Genomic DNA, 17176 nt, shown 5'->3' with positions numbered 1-17176 from the left:
AAGCTTAAATTTCAAAACTTACATTTAACTACTGATTTTATCTACTGTTCTGATTTTATCTGTTTTGATTTTATATACTGTTTTGTTTGTTTGTTTGTTTGTTTGTTTGTTTGTTAATTAGTTAGTTTATTTGCTTGTTTTAATCAATTTTAAATCATGCTTTTTATTTGTTCTTGTTTCTAATGTCTCTGTAAAGCACTTTGAATCACCTTGTTGTTGAATTGTGCTATACAAATAAACTTGCCTTGCCTTGCATTGCCTATATATTTAATGTAAGGCAAATTAAATTACATGACAATGACAAACAAACGCACGCGCACACACACACACAAAGAAAAAAGAAGCACAACGCGAATGATCTCATAGCCAGTAACTTTTTGGATTACGCGTTGTTAGTTTTTTCTTTTATTGCTTACTTTGTTAAGTTGTTTGGCTCCTTGGTAAAGAGATGAGGGCTACTTCAATACTTTTGCACATTACTTTACATGCGAGATCTTCAAACTTGCCTAACAGTTTCATAATTATAGATACTGACGGCTTTTATAGCAACTGGAAAAGCTTGTACAGCTCCTCAGGATCCTAATGTCAGACAAAGAGACGGTTCTTATATCCAGTGCTGTTTATGAATAAGTGTGTGTGCGTATCACAAATGTTTTCACAACTATTAGTAGTAGTATTGGTTTTTTTTCATATGTGCATCTCATTAATTCCTAGTTTTTATTGTCTTGTACAGCACAGTGACTACATTTTGTGAAAATTTCTCTATAGACTGTTCATAATAATATGCAAATAAACTTGCATGTTTGCTTAACTGCTTCAGGGAATGCACCCAGCATTCATTGGTGCCCAGTATCCATTCTCAGTGGCCACTGGCCCCCAGCCATCAATGGCAGCCACGGCTGTCGCCTTCCCTGGTGTTCCTGTACCGTCCATGACTCAAATTGCTGTCCACCCCTACCACACTGAGGCTGGTCTGCCACTCAGCACCACTGTAGCAGGTCGGGACTACTTTGTGTTTAAGATCGGCAGTTGCTAATTCTTCTGAATTAAAACTTTTTTTTGCTGGTAATTGTTACATTGTTACATGGACGAGTTTGCATACAGTTGAGGTCAGAAGTTTACATACACTCATCAGAAGCATGAATGTCAAGGTTAATTTGGGACTTTTAATAATTTCTTTGAACCGCTCTTTTTTAGCTTGTCCGTGTGGACAGTTACAAATTCAGTCAGAGGGCCTCTTTCTTGGTTCCCCCTGTCTTGGTCCATGGCAATGTCTTCTTCTAGACCTTGGTGAAGCAACTGAATAACGTGTTTGAACTGATTATCTTAGAATCTGCAGTTGTTTAGAAATAGCTCCAAAGGACTTTCAAAGTTCCTTATTCTCTTTCTTAGTTTAACTGAGTTCTTTGGACTGTTCAGACTGATCCTTTTTATGGTAGAAAGTACCCGTTGTAGTGAACTGCAATCGCAGAACCTTCAGCACCACGTATTAAACAACTTGACTATATGTATGTATTTGAGCATAAATGTATATTTTTGACCATATGTGAATTGGAGAAAACCTAAAATAAACGTAAACCTTTGGGGGTTTTTAAAGCCACTGAAGGTACAGTGGGGCAAAAAAGTATTTAGTCAGCCACCGATTGTGCAAGTTCCCCCACTTAAAATGATGACAGAGGTCAGTAATTTGCACCAGAGGTACACTTCAACTGTGAGAGACAGAATGTGAAAAAAAAATCCATGAATCCACATGGTAGGATTTGTAAAGAATTTATTGGTAAATCAGGGTGGAAAATAAGTATTTGGTCAATAACAAAAATACAACTCAATACTTTGTAACATAACCTTTGTTGGCAATAACAGAGGTCAAACGTTTACTATAGGTCTTTACCAGGTTTGCACACACAGTAGCTGGTATTTTGGCCCATTCCTCCATGCAGATCTTCTCGAGAGCAGTGATGTTTTGGGGCTGTCGCCGAGCAACACGGACTTTCAACTCCCGCCACAGATTTTCTATGGGGTTGAGGTCTGGAGACTGGCTAGGCCACTCCAGGACTTTCAAATGCTTCTTACGGAGCCACTCCTTTGTTGCCCGGGCGGTGTGTTTTGGATCATTGTCATGTTGGAAGACCCAGCCTCGTTTCATCTTCAAAGTTCTCACTGATGGAAGGAGGTTTTGGCTCAAAATCTCACGATACATGGCCCCATTCATTCTGTCCTTAACACGGATCAGTCGTCCTGTCCCCTTGGCAGAAAAACAGCCCCATAGCATGATGTTTCCACCCCCATGCTTCACAGTAGGTATGGTGTTCTTGGGATGCAACTCAGTATTCTTCTTCCTCCAAACACGACGAGTTGAGTTTATACCAAAAGGTTCTACTTTGGTTTCATCTGACCACATGACATTCTCCCAATCCTCTGCTGTATCATCCATGTGCTCTCTGGCAAACTTCAGACGGGCCTGGACATGCACTGGCTTCAGCAGCGGAACACGTCTGGCACTGCGGGATTTGATTCCCTGCCGTTGTAGTGTGTTACTGATGGTGACCTTTGTTACTTTGGTCCCAGCTCTCTGCAGGTCATTCACCAGGTCCCCCCGTGTGGTTCTGGGATCTTTACTCACCGTTCTCATGATCATTGTGACCCCACGGGATGAGATCTTGCGTGGAGCCCCAGATCGAGGGAGATTATCAGTGGTCTTGTATGTCTTCCATTTTCTGATGATTGCTCCCACAGTTGATTTTTTTCACACCAAGCTGCTTGCCTATTGTAGATTCACTCTTCCCAGTCTGGTGCAGGTCTACAAGACTTTTCCTGGTGTCCTTCGAAAGCTCTTTGGTCTTGGCCATGGCGGAGTTTGGAGTCTGACTGTTTGAGGCTGTGGACAGGTGTCTTTTATACAGATGATGAGTTCAAACAGGTGCCATTCATACAGGTAACGAGTGGGGGACAGAAAAGCTTCTTACAGAAGACGTTACAGGTCTGTGAGAGCCAGAGATTTTCCTTGTTTGAGGTGACCAAATACTTATTTTCCACCCTGATTTACCAATAAATTCTTTACAAATCCTACCATGTGGATTCATGGATTTTTTTTTTTTCACATTCTGTCTCTCACAGTTGAAGTGTACCTCTGGTGCAAATTACTGACCTCTGTCATCATTTTAGGTGGGGGAACTTGCACAATCGGTGGCTGACTAAATACTTTTTTGCCCCACTGTACATTCATGCCCTTGATTAGTGAATGTAAACTTGTCATTGCTAACCAATGTACTGTGTCTGTTGTAATGTTGTAGTTGGTGGTGTTCACCCTGGCCCCACCATCCAGGCCATCCAGGGAGCATCTCTGCCCTCTCTATCCTCTCAGCCTGCCTCCTTGGTCAGCAGTCCTTTCCCAGCAGAAGATGAGCAGCACAGCCAGCCCATTAGCCAACAAGGCCTGCACTACTTGCATTCTGCTTATAGAGTTGGTGAGTAGTTTATGTTCTCTGATTATATGTTAGTCTAAGTAGTCTGCATTATTAACCAATATGTATTCCTTGTCTTCTGTAAAGGCATGTTGGCATTAGAGATGTTGGGCAGAAGGGCTCACAATGACCATCCCAACAACTTCTCCAGGAGCCCTCCTTATACTGAGGACGTCAAATGGTTGCTGGGACTTGCTGCCAGGCTAGGTGAGACTTTACCAAATAAAGGGACATCTCTGGCTGCACTGACCTGGACACATATTTGCATTCTGTTTGAAATCGGGGAAGTAAGATAATAAAAGAAATACTTGCTACAGAAGCCAATTTTGAAAAAAAAAAATACAAAAAAGGAAAGCCTTCAATTATATAGTAATGTTCTAGGTCTTAAGCCATCCATTATTTCTTTGCATTTTGCTGGGAAATGGCAAATAGATGCAACAATGTATTGAAACATTTGGAAAAATAAATGGAAATGAAGTATATGAGAACAGAGATTGTAAAATTATGACCATCTTTATTTTTCAACATAGCCTGAACTCTCTGTGGCGGATGGATGGGAATGATGATCCCATAAGGGATAAGGAAATAAAGAATAGAAAGAGTACAGTTTACATTTAATAAGCAACCAACTTGAATAAAAGTTCCACAGGTGCATAATGGGGGCCTTATACTGTAAGAGAGTGCAAAAATGTTACATATGCAATAATGGGGGGAAAAGACAAAAGTAAAAATGAAGTAAGACTGACACTGTGCAAGAGAGTAGTGCAAACTGTATTACTAAACTATATGAAAAAGAAGAAAGGGTAAAACCGATAACTATGTGTGGACTCTTCTGCCACAGAAAAACAGTTAGTGTACAGTTTTATAGAGAGTGGCAGGAATTTCCTGAAGCGTTCTTTATGGCAGGAAGTGTGAATCGGACTGAGGGAGAAGGAGCTCTGCTGCCTCGACATGTGGAGTGGATTTTGGTGTGATGGGTTCTCCATGATGGAGAGCAGTAAGCTCAGTGACCTCCTGTCCCTCACTGACCAATGATGCTTTCAGCTCTGCGGATTAGTTTGTTCATCCTGCCGGTATCTCTGGCACTGATGCTGTAACCATCCATCCATTCACTCCCGCTTATCCTTTTCAGGGTCGCGGGGGGCGCTGGAGCCTATCCCAGCTGTCATAGGGCGAGAGGCGGGGTACACCCTGGACAGGTCGCCAGTCTGTCGCAGGGCTAACACATAGGGACAGACAACCATTCACACTCACATTCACTCGCACTTTCACACCTAGAGGCAATTTGGATTATCCAATTAACCTATCCCCACAAGCTGCATGTCTTTGGACGGTGGGAGGAAGCCGGAGTACCCGGAGGGAACCCACGCAAACACGGGGAGAACATGCAAACTCCACACAGAAAGATCCCGGCCTGATGGTGGAATTGAACTCAGGACCTTCTTGCTGTGCGGCAACAGTGCTAACCACCGTGCCACCGTGCTGCCCTGCCCTGCTGTAACCATGAAGACAAATTCAATTCAATTCAATTCAATTCAATTCAATTCAATTTTATTTATATAGCGCCAAATCACAACAAAAGTCGCCTCAAGGCGCTTCATAGATACAGAGAAAAACCCAACAATCATATGACCCCCTATGAGCAAGCACTTTGGCGACAGTGGGAAGGAAAAACTCCCTTTTAACAGGAAGAAACCTCCAGCAGAACCAGGCTCAGGGAGGGGCGGCCATCTGCTGCGACCGGTTGGGGTGAGAGAAGGAAGACAGGATAAAGACATGCTGTGGAAGAGAGACAGAGGTTAATAACAGATATGATTCAATGCAGAGAGGTCTATTAATACATAGTGAGTGAGAAAGGTGACTGGAAAGGAAAAACTCAATGCATCATGGGAATCCCCCGGCAGCCTACATCTATTGCAGCATAACAAAGGGAGGATTCAGGGTCACCTGGTCCAGCCCTAACTATATGCTTTAGAAAAAAGGAAAGTTTTAAGCCTAATCTTAAAAGTAGAGATAGTGTCTGTCTCCCGAATCCAAACTGGAAGCTGGTTCCACAGAAGAGGGGCCTGAAAACTGAAGGCTCTCCCTCCCATTCTACTTTTAAATACTCTAGGAACAACAAGTAGGCCTGCAGAGCGAGAGCGGAGCGCTCTAATAGGGTGATATGGTACTACAAGGTCATTAAGATAAGATGGGGCCTGATTATTTAAGACCTTGTATGTGAGGAGCAGGATTTTGAATTCAATTCTGGATTTAACAGGAAGCCAATGAAGGGAAGCCAAAACAGGAGAAATATGCTCTCTCTTTCTAGTCCCTGTCAGGACTCTTGCTGCAGCATTTTGGATTAGCTGAAGGCTTTTCAGTGAGTTTTTTGGACATCCTGATAATAATGAATTACAGTAGTCCAGCCTGGAAGTAATAAATGCATGAACTAGTTTTTCAGCGTCACTCTGAGACAGGATATTTCTAATTTTAGAGATGTTGCGCAAATGGAAGAAAGCAGTCTTACATATTACAAATAAACAGGCTTCACTCCAATCCACAGCTTCCTCTTCCTGACGTAGCAAAAGGATCAAATTAAATAATGAAGGGTCCTTTTAAAAAGGAAATAATGAAGCGTCACATGTCATTCAGTTTCAGACAGTTAGTCCTCTTCTTTTGTGTATGTTTCCTTTTTAGCTATTTTAATTGATGCTGGCTTAGCTATAAGCTTTCCTCTTTAGACTGCTTCAAGAGCATTTCAAGAGATAACGGGATTAACCGCTCCATGGTCATTTTCAGTTAAATTGTAATCTGTCTCGTTTTTTTTAATCTCTTCGACAGTTGATTTATTATTTGAAATTTTATAGATGATCTGTGTGTTGGCTGAAGTTTAATGCAAATCTGATTGAGACAGCGGTAGGAGTCAACTCAGGCAGCAATCCCTGGATCAGTTGACTCCTACCTCCATCTTAATCACTGTTACTCCTACCTGTCTAGATGGCTCAAGGCAGATTTTCTCTCACTCTTTCCATCCTGCCAGGAGTCAACTATGTGTACCAGTTCTGTGTTGGAGCAGCAAAAGGCGTCCTCAGTCCATTTGTCCTGCAGGAGTTAATCATGGAGGCCTTGCAAAGGCTGAACCCTGCCCACATCCATGCCCATCTTCGAACACCTGCTTTCCAACAACTTGTCCAGCGCTGCCAGCAAGCCTATCTGCAGGTACATCATATTCACCATAATACAGCGGTCCCTCGTTTATCGCGGGTGTTACATTCTAAAAATAACCCACGATAAGTGAAATCCGCGAAGTAGCCAACTTTATTTTTTACAATTTACAACAGATGTTTTAAGGCTGTAAAACCCGTCACTACACACTTTATACACTTTTCTCAGACAGGCATGAACATTTTCACACTTTTCTCTCTTGTTTAAACTCTAAAAGTTCAAACCTTCGTAGAAAAATAAGTCCAGTATTATAGGATGAAACCAGACACCCCCAGCTGCCGCTGACGGTGCCATATGTTTCATCGACATTGTTGCGTTTGTTGGGGAGAAAACTTACAAACATACAGTACAGCACTTCAGACTCACACTGCTAGCGAAGATTTGTGTAAATTTGACAATCTCGCGATATAGCGAGGGACCACTGTATTCATAATGGGGTTGATGACAAAGAGTAATGCAGGTTGGGCTGCAGGACTGATTCCCACAAGTATCTCATATTTATAGGTAATTAAAATCTTTTACAGCCAAAAATGTAATTCAGTCAAATAAAGTAAAACAAAGTTTTTCAGTAAGGAGAGTAAAAAGTATCAGACAAGGGAAAGCACGATAGAGCTGTTGCAAAAAGCCAGGTTCGGCCAATATTTGTCTACATGTGTTCGCAGACCCAAGTGACTGTCGTGGAAATTTTAACGAACAAGTCTGCAGACACGGTTACTATAATCAACACTGTTTATTATCACGCACACAAGAGAGAGTACATCCAGCAAGATGCTGTCATGCAGTCTCTGAGACGGAAGTGGAGCTCCCACTCCTTTATGCGTTCACAAAAAGGGAGGAAGTAACAAACTGATCATACCACCTCACGCGGCTCGCTATGAAACCTAACAAACACTCCACTACAACGAGTACGCTGTTTCATGCCCTTGGTATTATCAGCGCCCGCAAAAGAGAGTTGTTTTCTTCAGCTGTTGAGGTTGACATGAGTTGAGCTAGTTCTAGATTGTTGAGTGGAAGTTTCCATTACGCTGCCACAACTGAGCATAAGCACTGCAGCACTTTAAATGAGAAAAAAATTAATTTTCTATTACATGACCGATTGGGAATCTGTTGTGATAATCTGATAATACCCTGACTCGATTGCCGATTTTGATTTTCTTTTTACATATTTTCTGTATTTTTTTTCCGGCCACTTCATAGTGACTGACATATCCTCCCAGCAGCTAATTGTCAGATGTTGTGGAGGCTGCACCGAGCAATTATGTAGATTTACAGCTCCAGTTCCAAAAGTTTGTGATGCTGTGTGAAATACCAGTTCAAACAAAACGCAATGACTTGTTAATCTCATAAAGCCATAATTTTTATTATATAATTATTATTATTATTTTTTTATTATTATTAACAGTAGAGCATCAAAAACATATCAAATGTTTAAACTGAGAAAATCTTCATGTCATCAAATTTAAAATGAACTGGGCAACTAGCTGAAAAGAAAGCTGAAAAGAAACCGCTATATGAACATTTTGAAACTAATTGAGGTTGAATGGCAACAGGTCAGTAACATGTCTCATCTTAAACATTTGAGATGTTCTTTTTGTTCGATTCTGAATAATATATGGGTTTATAAGATTAGAAAATCATTCTTTTTTAAATTTACATTTTTGTTTTTTTGGACTTAGGTTGTAAATCATTTAAGCACATCTGTAAGTTGGTTGAATTTTACAGTGGCCTAGCTTTGTAGAAACACTGTTGTAAACTAGAAAAATTTGCATTTCCTGCGAAAATGCTGTGTGGATGCCTTAACGCTGAAGATGTCTGCTGAAAAAAGCTGAAAAAGTTGAAAAGTTGCAAAAAGTTGTATGGCGGTGAAGAAACTGAAAATTCTGCTGAAAACAGGTGAAGAAGCAGAAATTTTTGATGAAAACAGGTGAAAAGCCAAAAATTCTATTGAAAGGGGTAAAGACGGAGAAATTTTTGCTGAAAAGTGGTAAAAAAAAAACGCTGCCCTGAGCAGGATTCGAACCTGGCCCACCTGGGCCCTATTTCAGGAAGCCGGTTTAGAAAACTCAGAGTGAAAAACGATACTCAGGGTTGAGTAACCCCGAACTGTCCAACTCGGAATATTCGGTTTCAGAAAGGCTGATAACAATTAGTTCAGTCAACGCGGAGTTGCTTTAACCCCAAGTTAAGCGCGCGCACGAGGATACATAAAGCCCTGATTAGTGGAGCACAGATTAAGCGAGTCACCATGGAGACGGAGGGAAAGAAGGTGCGGTCAATGTATTTTACAGCGCTTGAGGCCGAAATTCTGATGGCAGCATATGCCGATAACATGCAAATTCCGCGGAAAAAAGGTAACACAGCCTCAGCTGCAAAAGAAAGGGAGCATGCATGGCAAAACATAGCCGACAGAGTCAATGCGTGAGTGTTAATTTAAACATTGATCTAGGGATTTCCACCCATTTAACACGTTATTTTATTATATTTTATTTTATTTTTTATTTCATACATTTTATTTTGTGATGTGATGTGAGCGCAGGTGCAACCCAACAGGCCCCAAACGTTCCTGGCAGCAAGTAAAAATGAAATATAAAAATATAGTCCAAACAGGTAAGGTGTAATTGTATTATGAGCCATAGTGCTTGGTCTGTTTGTCCGATGTAAATCAATTGCAGTTAGAGGCTACATTAATTTCCCCTCTGTAAGCACTTATTGAAATTAGAAATGCTACAGGGAACTATGTACCTGTACATTAATGCTGTGGAAAGACTTCCTGTTCACATAGTCTCCTTCATTTACTGAAGGAGCAATGATTGGAATGTGAGTGCCATCTATACAGCCAATCACGCCTGGGAACCGTGAGAATAAATGTAAAATTTAAGTAGTAGTTCAAATATCACCACATCATGAATTAAGTTTCGTTCATCCTGATACCTGCAATTTTGTGGCATCCCTCTTTGATAAATCTTGTGGGTCTATGACCGGGGAACACCACAAACGAGTACACGAGACGTTTCAGTGCAACTGTAACATTCCTGACTGCCCGACAGACGGTAGCCTTGGAAACGTGCTCAGCGTCACCAATATTATACAGAAAGCTCCCGTTTGCAAAAAACCGAAGTGCAATACAAATAATATGTACAGAACTGAGAGAATGTCCGCGATGTGTCACATGAGCAATATTAGGCCTGAGGATGTTATTCAAATAAATTATAGATTGTGCTGAAAAACGGTAACGTTCACACAGGAGATCATCAGGAAATGATAAAATGTCCGAACGCGCTCTAATCACTCTCCCGGCGGAGAGCTCTGCGGAGAATTTGGGCTTCAACATCTACTGGCTCTTCAAGGGAGGGGCACGCCATGTCTGACACTTCCTACAGTCAGGTTTCTGACAAAGAGGCGGAGAATGTCAGGGTTAGTTGAAGTAAACCTGCTAGGGGGCAGGTTAGCTTCACGGAGTGTGTCGTCATAGTAACTCACTCAGAATTAATCTAAACTCGCTTTGTGAAACCGAAAACCCAGAGTTTTCGTTAACTCAGGGTATACTTACTCAGAGTTTGCACTAAACCGGCTTCCTGAAATAGGGCCCTGGTCTCAAGGCAGCCACTCATCTCACTGCGCCAAACTCATTCTCACACAGAATAGGTGGAGAGACTGACAATTTTGCTGAAATGAGCAGAAGCTGCTGAGAATTGTGCTGATAAGAGGTGAAAAGGCTGAAAATTTTGCAGAAAAGAGGTGAATCAGCAGAATTTCTGCTGAAAAGAGTTTTTTTTCTGAAAAAAGCTGAGATTTGTGCTGAAAAGAAGTGAAAATTCTGAAAATTTTCAGTTTTTCTGAAAACAGCAGAAAAAACTGAAAAAACTGAAACTTTTGCTGAAAAGGGGTGAAAAAGCTGAAATTTGTGTTGAAAAGAGTTAAATAAGTTGAATTGGTAACTGAAAGAAATGTTGCCATAAGCGGGATTTGACTCCCAGACTCCCAGTCTGAGAACGGCTGCTCATCTCACTGAGCTAAAACACAGCTCAGCCCAGCAAGGAAAATCAGTGACGCCATTGATAATATGGCAGAAATGGGCAAAAAAGATTGTATAAAAAATTCAATATCTCAAAAAGTATAGAAGTTATGAGCACCAAAAGTCATAGTAATAATTAGCAGAAAGAGCAGAATTTTTCGAAGTTTGAACGGTGCAAATAGCATGAACACTGAGAGAGTAGTTAAGCAGCAAAAAACGTACGGAAGCAACCAGAATAATAAAGAATAAAGAGAAACAGGAACTCATAAGGGCATCCACACAATTATAGTCCAGCATGTGTTATGTGTGAGTAGCTCCACTTAAATAGGAAGGTTCAGGCTACATTGTCCAGTGTCACCTCCTTTTCTCTCTGCAGCATATTCACCACCGGCTCATCCACCTGACACCTGCTGACTACGATGACTTTGTCAACATGATCCGCAGCGCAAGAGGTGCTTTCTGTCTGACTCCTGTGGGTATGATGCAGTTTAATGATGTGCTGCAGAACCTGAAAAGGGGCAAACAGACCAAGGAACTATGGCAGCGTATATCCCTGGAGATGGCAACCTTCTCTCCGTGAGCAGCACACTCGGGGAGACAAAATCTGCTCAGCGTCAGCCTGGGCCAAGAAGTCCCATCCAGCCTCCAGCATAGCTACTGCCACTGCACTGAGCTGACCACACTTACGTGTGATTTTGTTAGGGCCATTGCTTCCTGCTCCGAGGACTCAGTGAAGCGCACATAGGCAGTGCAATCGACTCCCATTCCCCAATTCACAGACTTACTTTCGTTTTTTGTGTTTGTCCACCAGAGCGTTGTGAAGTAGCCTGGTCACTTACCTGCTCTTCCTGGCTGATCTTTTATCATTGTTTATCGTTATGTAAATGTGGAATTCCGGTGTACTCCTTCCTTTCTTCATTTCTCCTCAACTTAAGACTGACAGGGATCTCTCCTCCTCATCCTCACTTCATTTTCACTGTTTTGTATTCTGTTTTTAGTTTTGTTTTAAAGGAAACCACTGCGTGAGTTATTTTTTATGCTGCAACATTCCTGTGTAGTGTTAGATGCTTCACTCACCAGAGTCTTGTCACCATGGATATGAATCATTACAGTGTGGGACAAAACAATGATTTGTGAGAAGAAGAAAAAAAGTTTAATATGAAGCATTTTATTGTCCCTATTGGTGAGGATTTTTCAGTATTTTGTTTAATCTTTTTTTGATACTTTGTAATAGGCTATGACACGTAAGCAAATAGGAATGGGACGAGAGTGAGGGAATGCTGAAGGTGCTTTTTCTGTTGTGTGGGATACATTTGTACATTTTAGCCTGCCTGAGAAGTGACATGAACAGCTCCAGACCAAAACCAGAGGCCACCTCACCACTGCTTAGGCAAACAATGTCTGCAAGGCCTTCTCGAGCTACACTGTCCAACAGTCAAAACACCTTATTAGTCCCATTTGGGCTAAGTTGTTTGTTTGTTTTAAAATAATTTTCCAATATAGAATCCCCAGATTTCCAGCAGCTGTCAGAACGTTTAATAGATCTTTTATATAAATATAAAAATGCTTTAAGGCAAACTAGATTTGCTTAATCTAATTTACAATGCTGTCTAAACACAGCTACTAAACAGACTCCTGACTAAAACGCAATAAAAAGAATTTAGAATAGCATGACCATAAATATTAAAATCACGCATCCAGCCCTTCTTCACCACATCTAAAGCACTGACTAGTTTAAATGCACAGAATACAGCAGTGTGGATGGAGATGGCAGACCTATTGGAAGCAGCATTGTCCATTTGACTGATCCACATCCTTTTTCGTCCAAAGTTTTCCATATTGTAAAAGCCAAACATACCGTGTAAACACTCCTTTATAAGCCTTTCGTTTGTCCAGTGATATAGAGTGCATTTGCCTTGTTCTGATGCACCAAACAGAACTAAAACCACTGTTTGGATGATTGAAGTGTAAAAGAAAAACTTTCTGGCCGCACTCAGAAAAACCCAAATAAGCCACACAAAACTGAAATGTCTGCTTTATTATTCATGTGCCTGTTTTTGAAGGCTAGGAATTTGGTTCAGCAAATGTACATTTTTAGTGCAAACCATACACAGTGGACAAGTCCCAGACATTGCCGTCTCACCTTTCAACCACATTTGTTTTCTCTGCAGATTACACTGACATCTATTATAGTGTAATCAGTACCAGTCACCATATCAGCTTAGCGTTTTAGGTTGTCCGAGGTCCTGAATTATATGCTGCTCATGCTTTGTATACACTGTCACACATGTACAGTGTAGCTAATCATCTAAAACCCAAATGTTCTGAGACTATTACTTTGGCACCACGTTCTCTTAATTAGACATGGCTTTGGCTTTGCTCTGGAAAGTGCTATCTTCTTTGTTTTCAGTTTTCTGGTCCACTTAAGCCCCAACACTCTTCAAGACAGTTACCAGACACAAATGACACAGTGTGTTTGAGTGGCCCTCTTCTTCGATGTGGTTAGCTCATAGCCCATGGTGCTGTTACTTCAAGACATGTTGACACAGTCCAGGCAGCTGCTGTGGTTCTGAAACTGGCTCATTGGTTCTGGACCTCACAGGTGAAGGTGACGTAGTAGAAAATGTACTGTGATATTTTTGTATTTCTCAAAAGTGTAGTTCGATTGAAAAGTTGTATATGTGCTGATTGCAAAAGGTTCTAATTGAGAGTGCAAAGACAAAAAATAAAAGCAATAGTAAAAGTGTAGAGTTTACTTTAATAAAGATCATTGAAAACACTAAATTGCTTTGACTGATTTGTGGGTTTGAGTAGGGATTTATTTGTTTTGGCCAAACCAACGTGTTTCTGTGCAATATCTCACCCATGGCCACAAGAGTTAGCAGTTATCAACTGATAAATTAGTAAGACTCAGATTGTTCAATCCTTTTCCTGACAATACCCACTGTCATATATACTATACAGCAGTCCCTCGTTTACGTTACGTTCTAAAAATAACCCGCGATAGGTGAAATCAGCAAAGTAGCCAACTTTATTTATCTAAAATTATTATTATAGATGTTTTAGGGCTGTAAAACCCCTCACTACACACTTGTTACGTGTCTGCAGGCTGCATGTTTTCTTTCCCTCCCCTTTTGTTTGCCATTCCCTTAGGTCGCAGACTGCAGGCTGATGTCAATCTGGGGACGTCCAATTAATTAGAGGAGGGAGGCCCTGATTGGACAAACCAGGAGTGAAGCCCTTGATAAGGAGACTCACCTGTGGTGGGCGCGGCTCTCTTCCCTCCTTGAATTGTTTGACACATGTGTGACGGTTTCCTGCTGTCTTTCTTTTGTTTGATGATTGTGGTGGGAGTAAAGTGGACTAGGTGAGTTTGGGGACCCCATACACTTACTCACGTAGAGTCTTTGTGTTAGAAACACTAGGTAAGTAGGTTGGTGCCACCCATGTAATTTTGAGCTTGTTTTAAGTTGAGGTTTGGGTCTATCTCTCCTGTTTGTTGCTTTTCTAGGATAGTAGCTCAGCTCAGCTAAGTTTTGGTTTTGTCTTTTTGGTGTTTTTTTTTTTTTTTGGCACAACCTAACTGTCCCTATTTCCCCCACATTTGTTGTTTGAGTCTGGGTTGTTTATTTTGTGAGAGCGCTGCCATTAAACCTTTTTTCATAACACCTGTACTGAGTTTCCGGAGTTGTTGTGTTATCCCCTCCTGCCCTCGGGGAGACGTAACACACTTTATACACTTTTCTCAGACAGAAATGAACATTTTCACTTTTCTCTCTTGTTGGGGAGAAAACTTACAAACATACAGTACAGCACTTCAGAGTCACACTGCTAGTGAAGATTTGTGTAAATTTGACAAGCTGAACGCATTCTGTACTGTACAGGAGACACAGCACGAGATTGGCTGTAAACCATTGTCAGTAAATCAGGACCCAGAACACAAAGCATTGTTTTAAAAAAAGATTTGCACAAAAAAATTCTGCGAAACGGCGAGGCCACGAAAGCTGAAACGCGATGTAGTGAGGGACCACTGTATTGCCAAAATTCCCACAGAAATCCAAATCATCAAATTCAAGTGTTCCAATTGCTTCCATGACCACAGGTATGTAAAATCAAACACCTAGGTATGCAGACTGCTTTATTTGTGAGAGAATGGCTCACTCTCAGGAGCTCAGTGAATGCCACCTGTGGAATAAGTTCAGTCGTGAAATTTCCGAGAAGCTTCTTTAGTTCATCATTTCTCTTCTCTGATGAGAGGTGAAACATCTTCAAGCAACTTAAAGAAGTCCAGACACTTTTCTTTCCAAGCTCCTTAGACTACGATGACCTGAATGACTGAGAACACAGATATCTTGCTACTAAATATTGCGCAGTCAACTGTTAGTGGTGGTATTATAGCAAAGTGATAACGATTAGGAATAACATCAACCATGCTACAAAGTGGTAGGCTACGTAAAATCACAGAGCGAGTTCAGCAGACTGTGAGGCACACAGTGCACCAAGGTTGCCAACTTTCTGCAGAGTCAGTGGCTAGAAACCTCCAAATTTCATGTGGCCTTCAGTTTAGCCCAATAACAATGCATGGAGAGGTTCACAGAATGGGTTTCCACGACCGAGCAGCTGCATCCAAGTAAAGCTGCCACGGGACTGTAAAGACCTCACAAATGCACTTTGAAAGAATGGTCTAAAATTCCTATAAACACAGTACTAACCCTTGTGGAAACCCTTCCCAGAAGAGTTGAAGCTGTTCCAGCTGGAAAGCTAATGAAGCAATCCATTTTGTCCATTTTGTTTACCAATCAAGATATTAGAAGCAGGGCCTGTAGGGTTTGGAAGTCGGCAGATGGACCCTGCATGGTTTGTGTTTTTTTTTTCTATGAACTATATACAGTATATATACAGTGTATATATAACCGGGTGATGTCCAGTGTAGTTCTTTTCCCATGTCCCAAATAATTAATATCGTTTCAAAGTTACAGTCTTAGAACAGTTATAACTTAATTAGAGCTCCCCTCTGTGAATCGTTACCTTATCGTGGTGAAGGGGTTTGTGTGTCCCAGGGATACCAGGGGCTATGTTGTATGGGGGCTTTTGCCCCCTGGTAGGGTCTCCCATGGCAAATTGGTCCTGGGTGAGGGACCAGACAAAGAGCGATTCAGAAGAACCCTATGAAAAGACCATCCAGGGAACAGATCACCCTGCCCGGGGTAGGGTTACCGGGGGGCCCACCCTGGAGTCATGCCCAGGGAGGGTGCCCGAGCGTGAGCTTCTGGTGGCCGAGCATTAGTCCATGGGGCCCGGCCAGGCACAGCCCGAAAAAGGGACATGCGCCGATCTTGCTGCAGGGTCACGGCTCGCAGGAGGCATGGTAGGGGTCAGGTGCAATGTCGGGCGGCGGCCAGGAGAGGAGGTCCTGGCGGACCGATTCCGGGCTACCAAGACTGGCAATTGGGACGTGGAATATCACTTCTCTGGTGGGGAAGGAGCCTGAGCTAGTGCGTGAGGTTGAGAGGTACCGGCTAAATATAGTCAGGCTCACCTCAATGCATGGCTGGGCTCTAGAACCAGTCTCCTGGAGAGGGGCTGGACTCTGTCTCAGTCTGGAGTTGCCCCTGGTGAGAGGCGTCGGGCTCGGGTGGGTATCTTGGTATCCCCTTGGCTTGCTGCAGGTATGTTGGGGTTTCTCCCAGTGGACGGGAGGGTTTGTTCCCATCTGTGCTTATGCACCAAGTGGCAGTTCAGCTTACCCAGCCTTCTTGGAGTCCCTGCGTGGGGCACTGGAGGGTGCTCCCCCTGGGGACTCTGTTGTCCTACTGGGAGACTTCAATACTCATGTTGGCAACGACAGTGAGACCTGGAAGGGCGTAATTGGGAGGAACAGCCTCCCTAATCTGAACCCGAGCGGTGTTTTGTTATTGGATTTCTGTGCAAATCACAGTTTGGCCATAACGAACACCATGTTTGAACATAAGAGTGTCCATAAGTGCACGTGACACCAGGACACTCTAGGCCACAGGTCGATGATTGATTTTGTAATTGTGTCACCAGACCTGAGGCCATATGTTTTGGACACTCGGGTAAAGAGAGGGGCTGAGCTGTCAACTGATCACCACCTGGTGGTGAGGGAGGATGCTGGGCAGACCTGGCGCACCCAAACGTACAGTGAGGCTGTGCTGAGAACGTCTGGCAGAGGCCCCGGTCCACGAGATCTTCAACTCACACCTCCGGCAGAGCTTCAACAGCATTCCAAGGGAGACTGGGGACATTGAGTCTGAATGGTCCATGTTCAGCACCTCGATTGCCGAAGCCGCTCCACTGAGCTGCGGCCGCAAGATAGTTGGTGCCTGTCGTGTAGCCACGAAGCTGAAGAAGGAGTCCTTCCGGGCTTGGTTAGCCTGTGGGACTCCAGAGGCAGCTGATAGGTACCAACAGGCCAGAGATTCTGGCAAACCATCTGGCGACTCAGGAGGGGAAAGCGGTGTTCTACCTG

At 42.6% G+C, this 17176-nt stretch overlaps 1 protein-coding gene across 1 annotated transcript in view; it reads left to right on the top strand.

The window, feature by feature from the left end:
* The window catches only part of zswim8 (zinc finger, SWIM-type containing 8), a 65117-nt gene extending 51647 nt beyond the window's left edge, over window positions 1-13470 (top strand). Inside the window, exons 22-26 of the mRNA XM_085243120.1 lie at window positions 821-998; window positions 3294-3467; window positions 3552-3671; window positions 6487-6665; window positions 11063-13470. Of these exons, the coding sequence (XP_085099246.1) occupies window positions 821-998; window positions 3294-3467; window positions 3552-3671; window positions 6487-6665; window positions 11063-11266 (855 nt within the window). The 3' untranslated portion in view covers window positions 11267-13470. The remainder of the gene's footprint in view (window positions 1-820; window positions 999-3293; window positions 3468-3551; window positions 3672-6486; window positions 6666-11062) is intronic.
* Window positions 13471-17176: the final 3706 nt, after the last annotated feature.

Source organism: Mchenga conophoros, linkage group LG13 (assembly GCF_057382185.1).
Source record: "Mchenga conophoros isolate Kocher_MC1m ecotype Shallow Benthic linkage group LG13, M_conophoros_male_GT1.1, whole genome shotgun sequence".
Classification (NCBI taxonomy): Eukaryota; Metazoa; Chordata; class Actinopteri; order Cichliformes; family Cichlidae; genus Mchenga; species Mchenga conophoros.
Note: the sequence above shows the minus strand (reverse complement) of the source record. Positions and strands in the feature narration are given on the sequence as shown.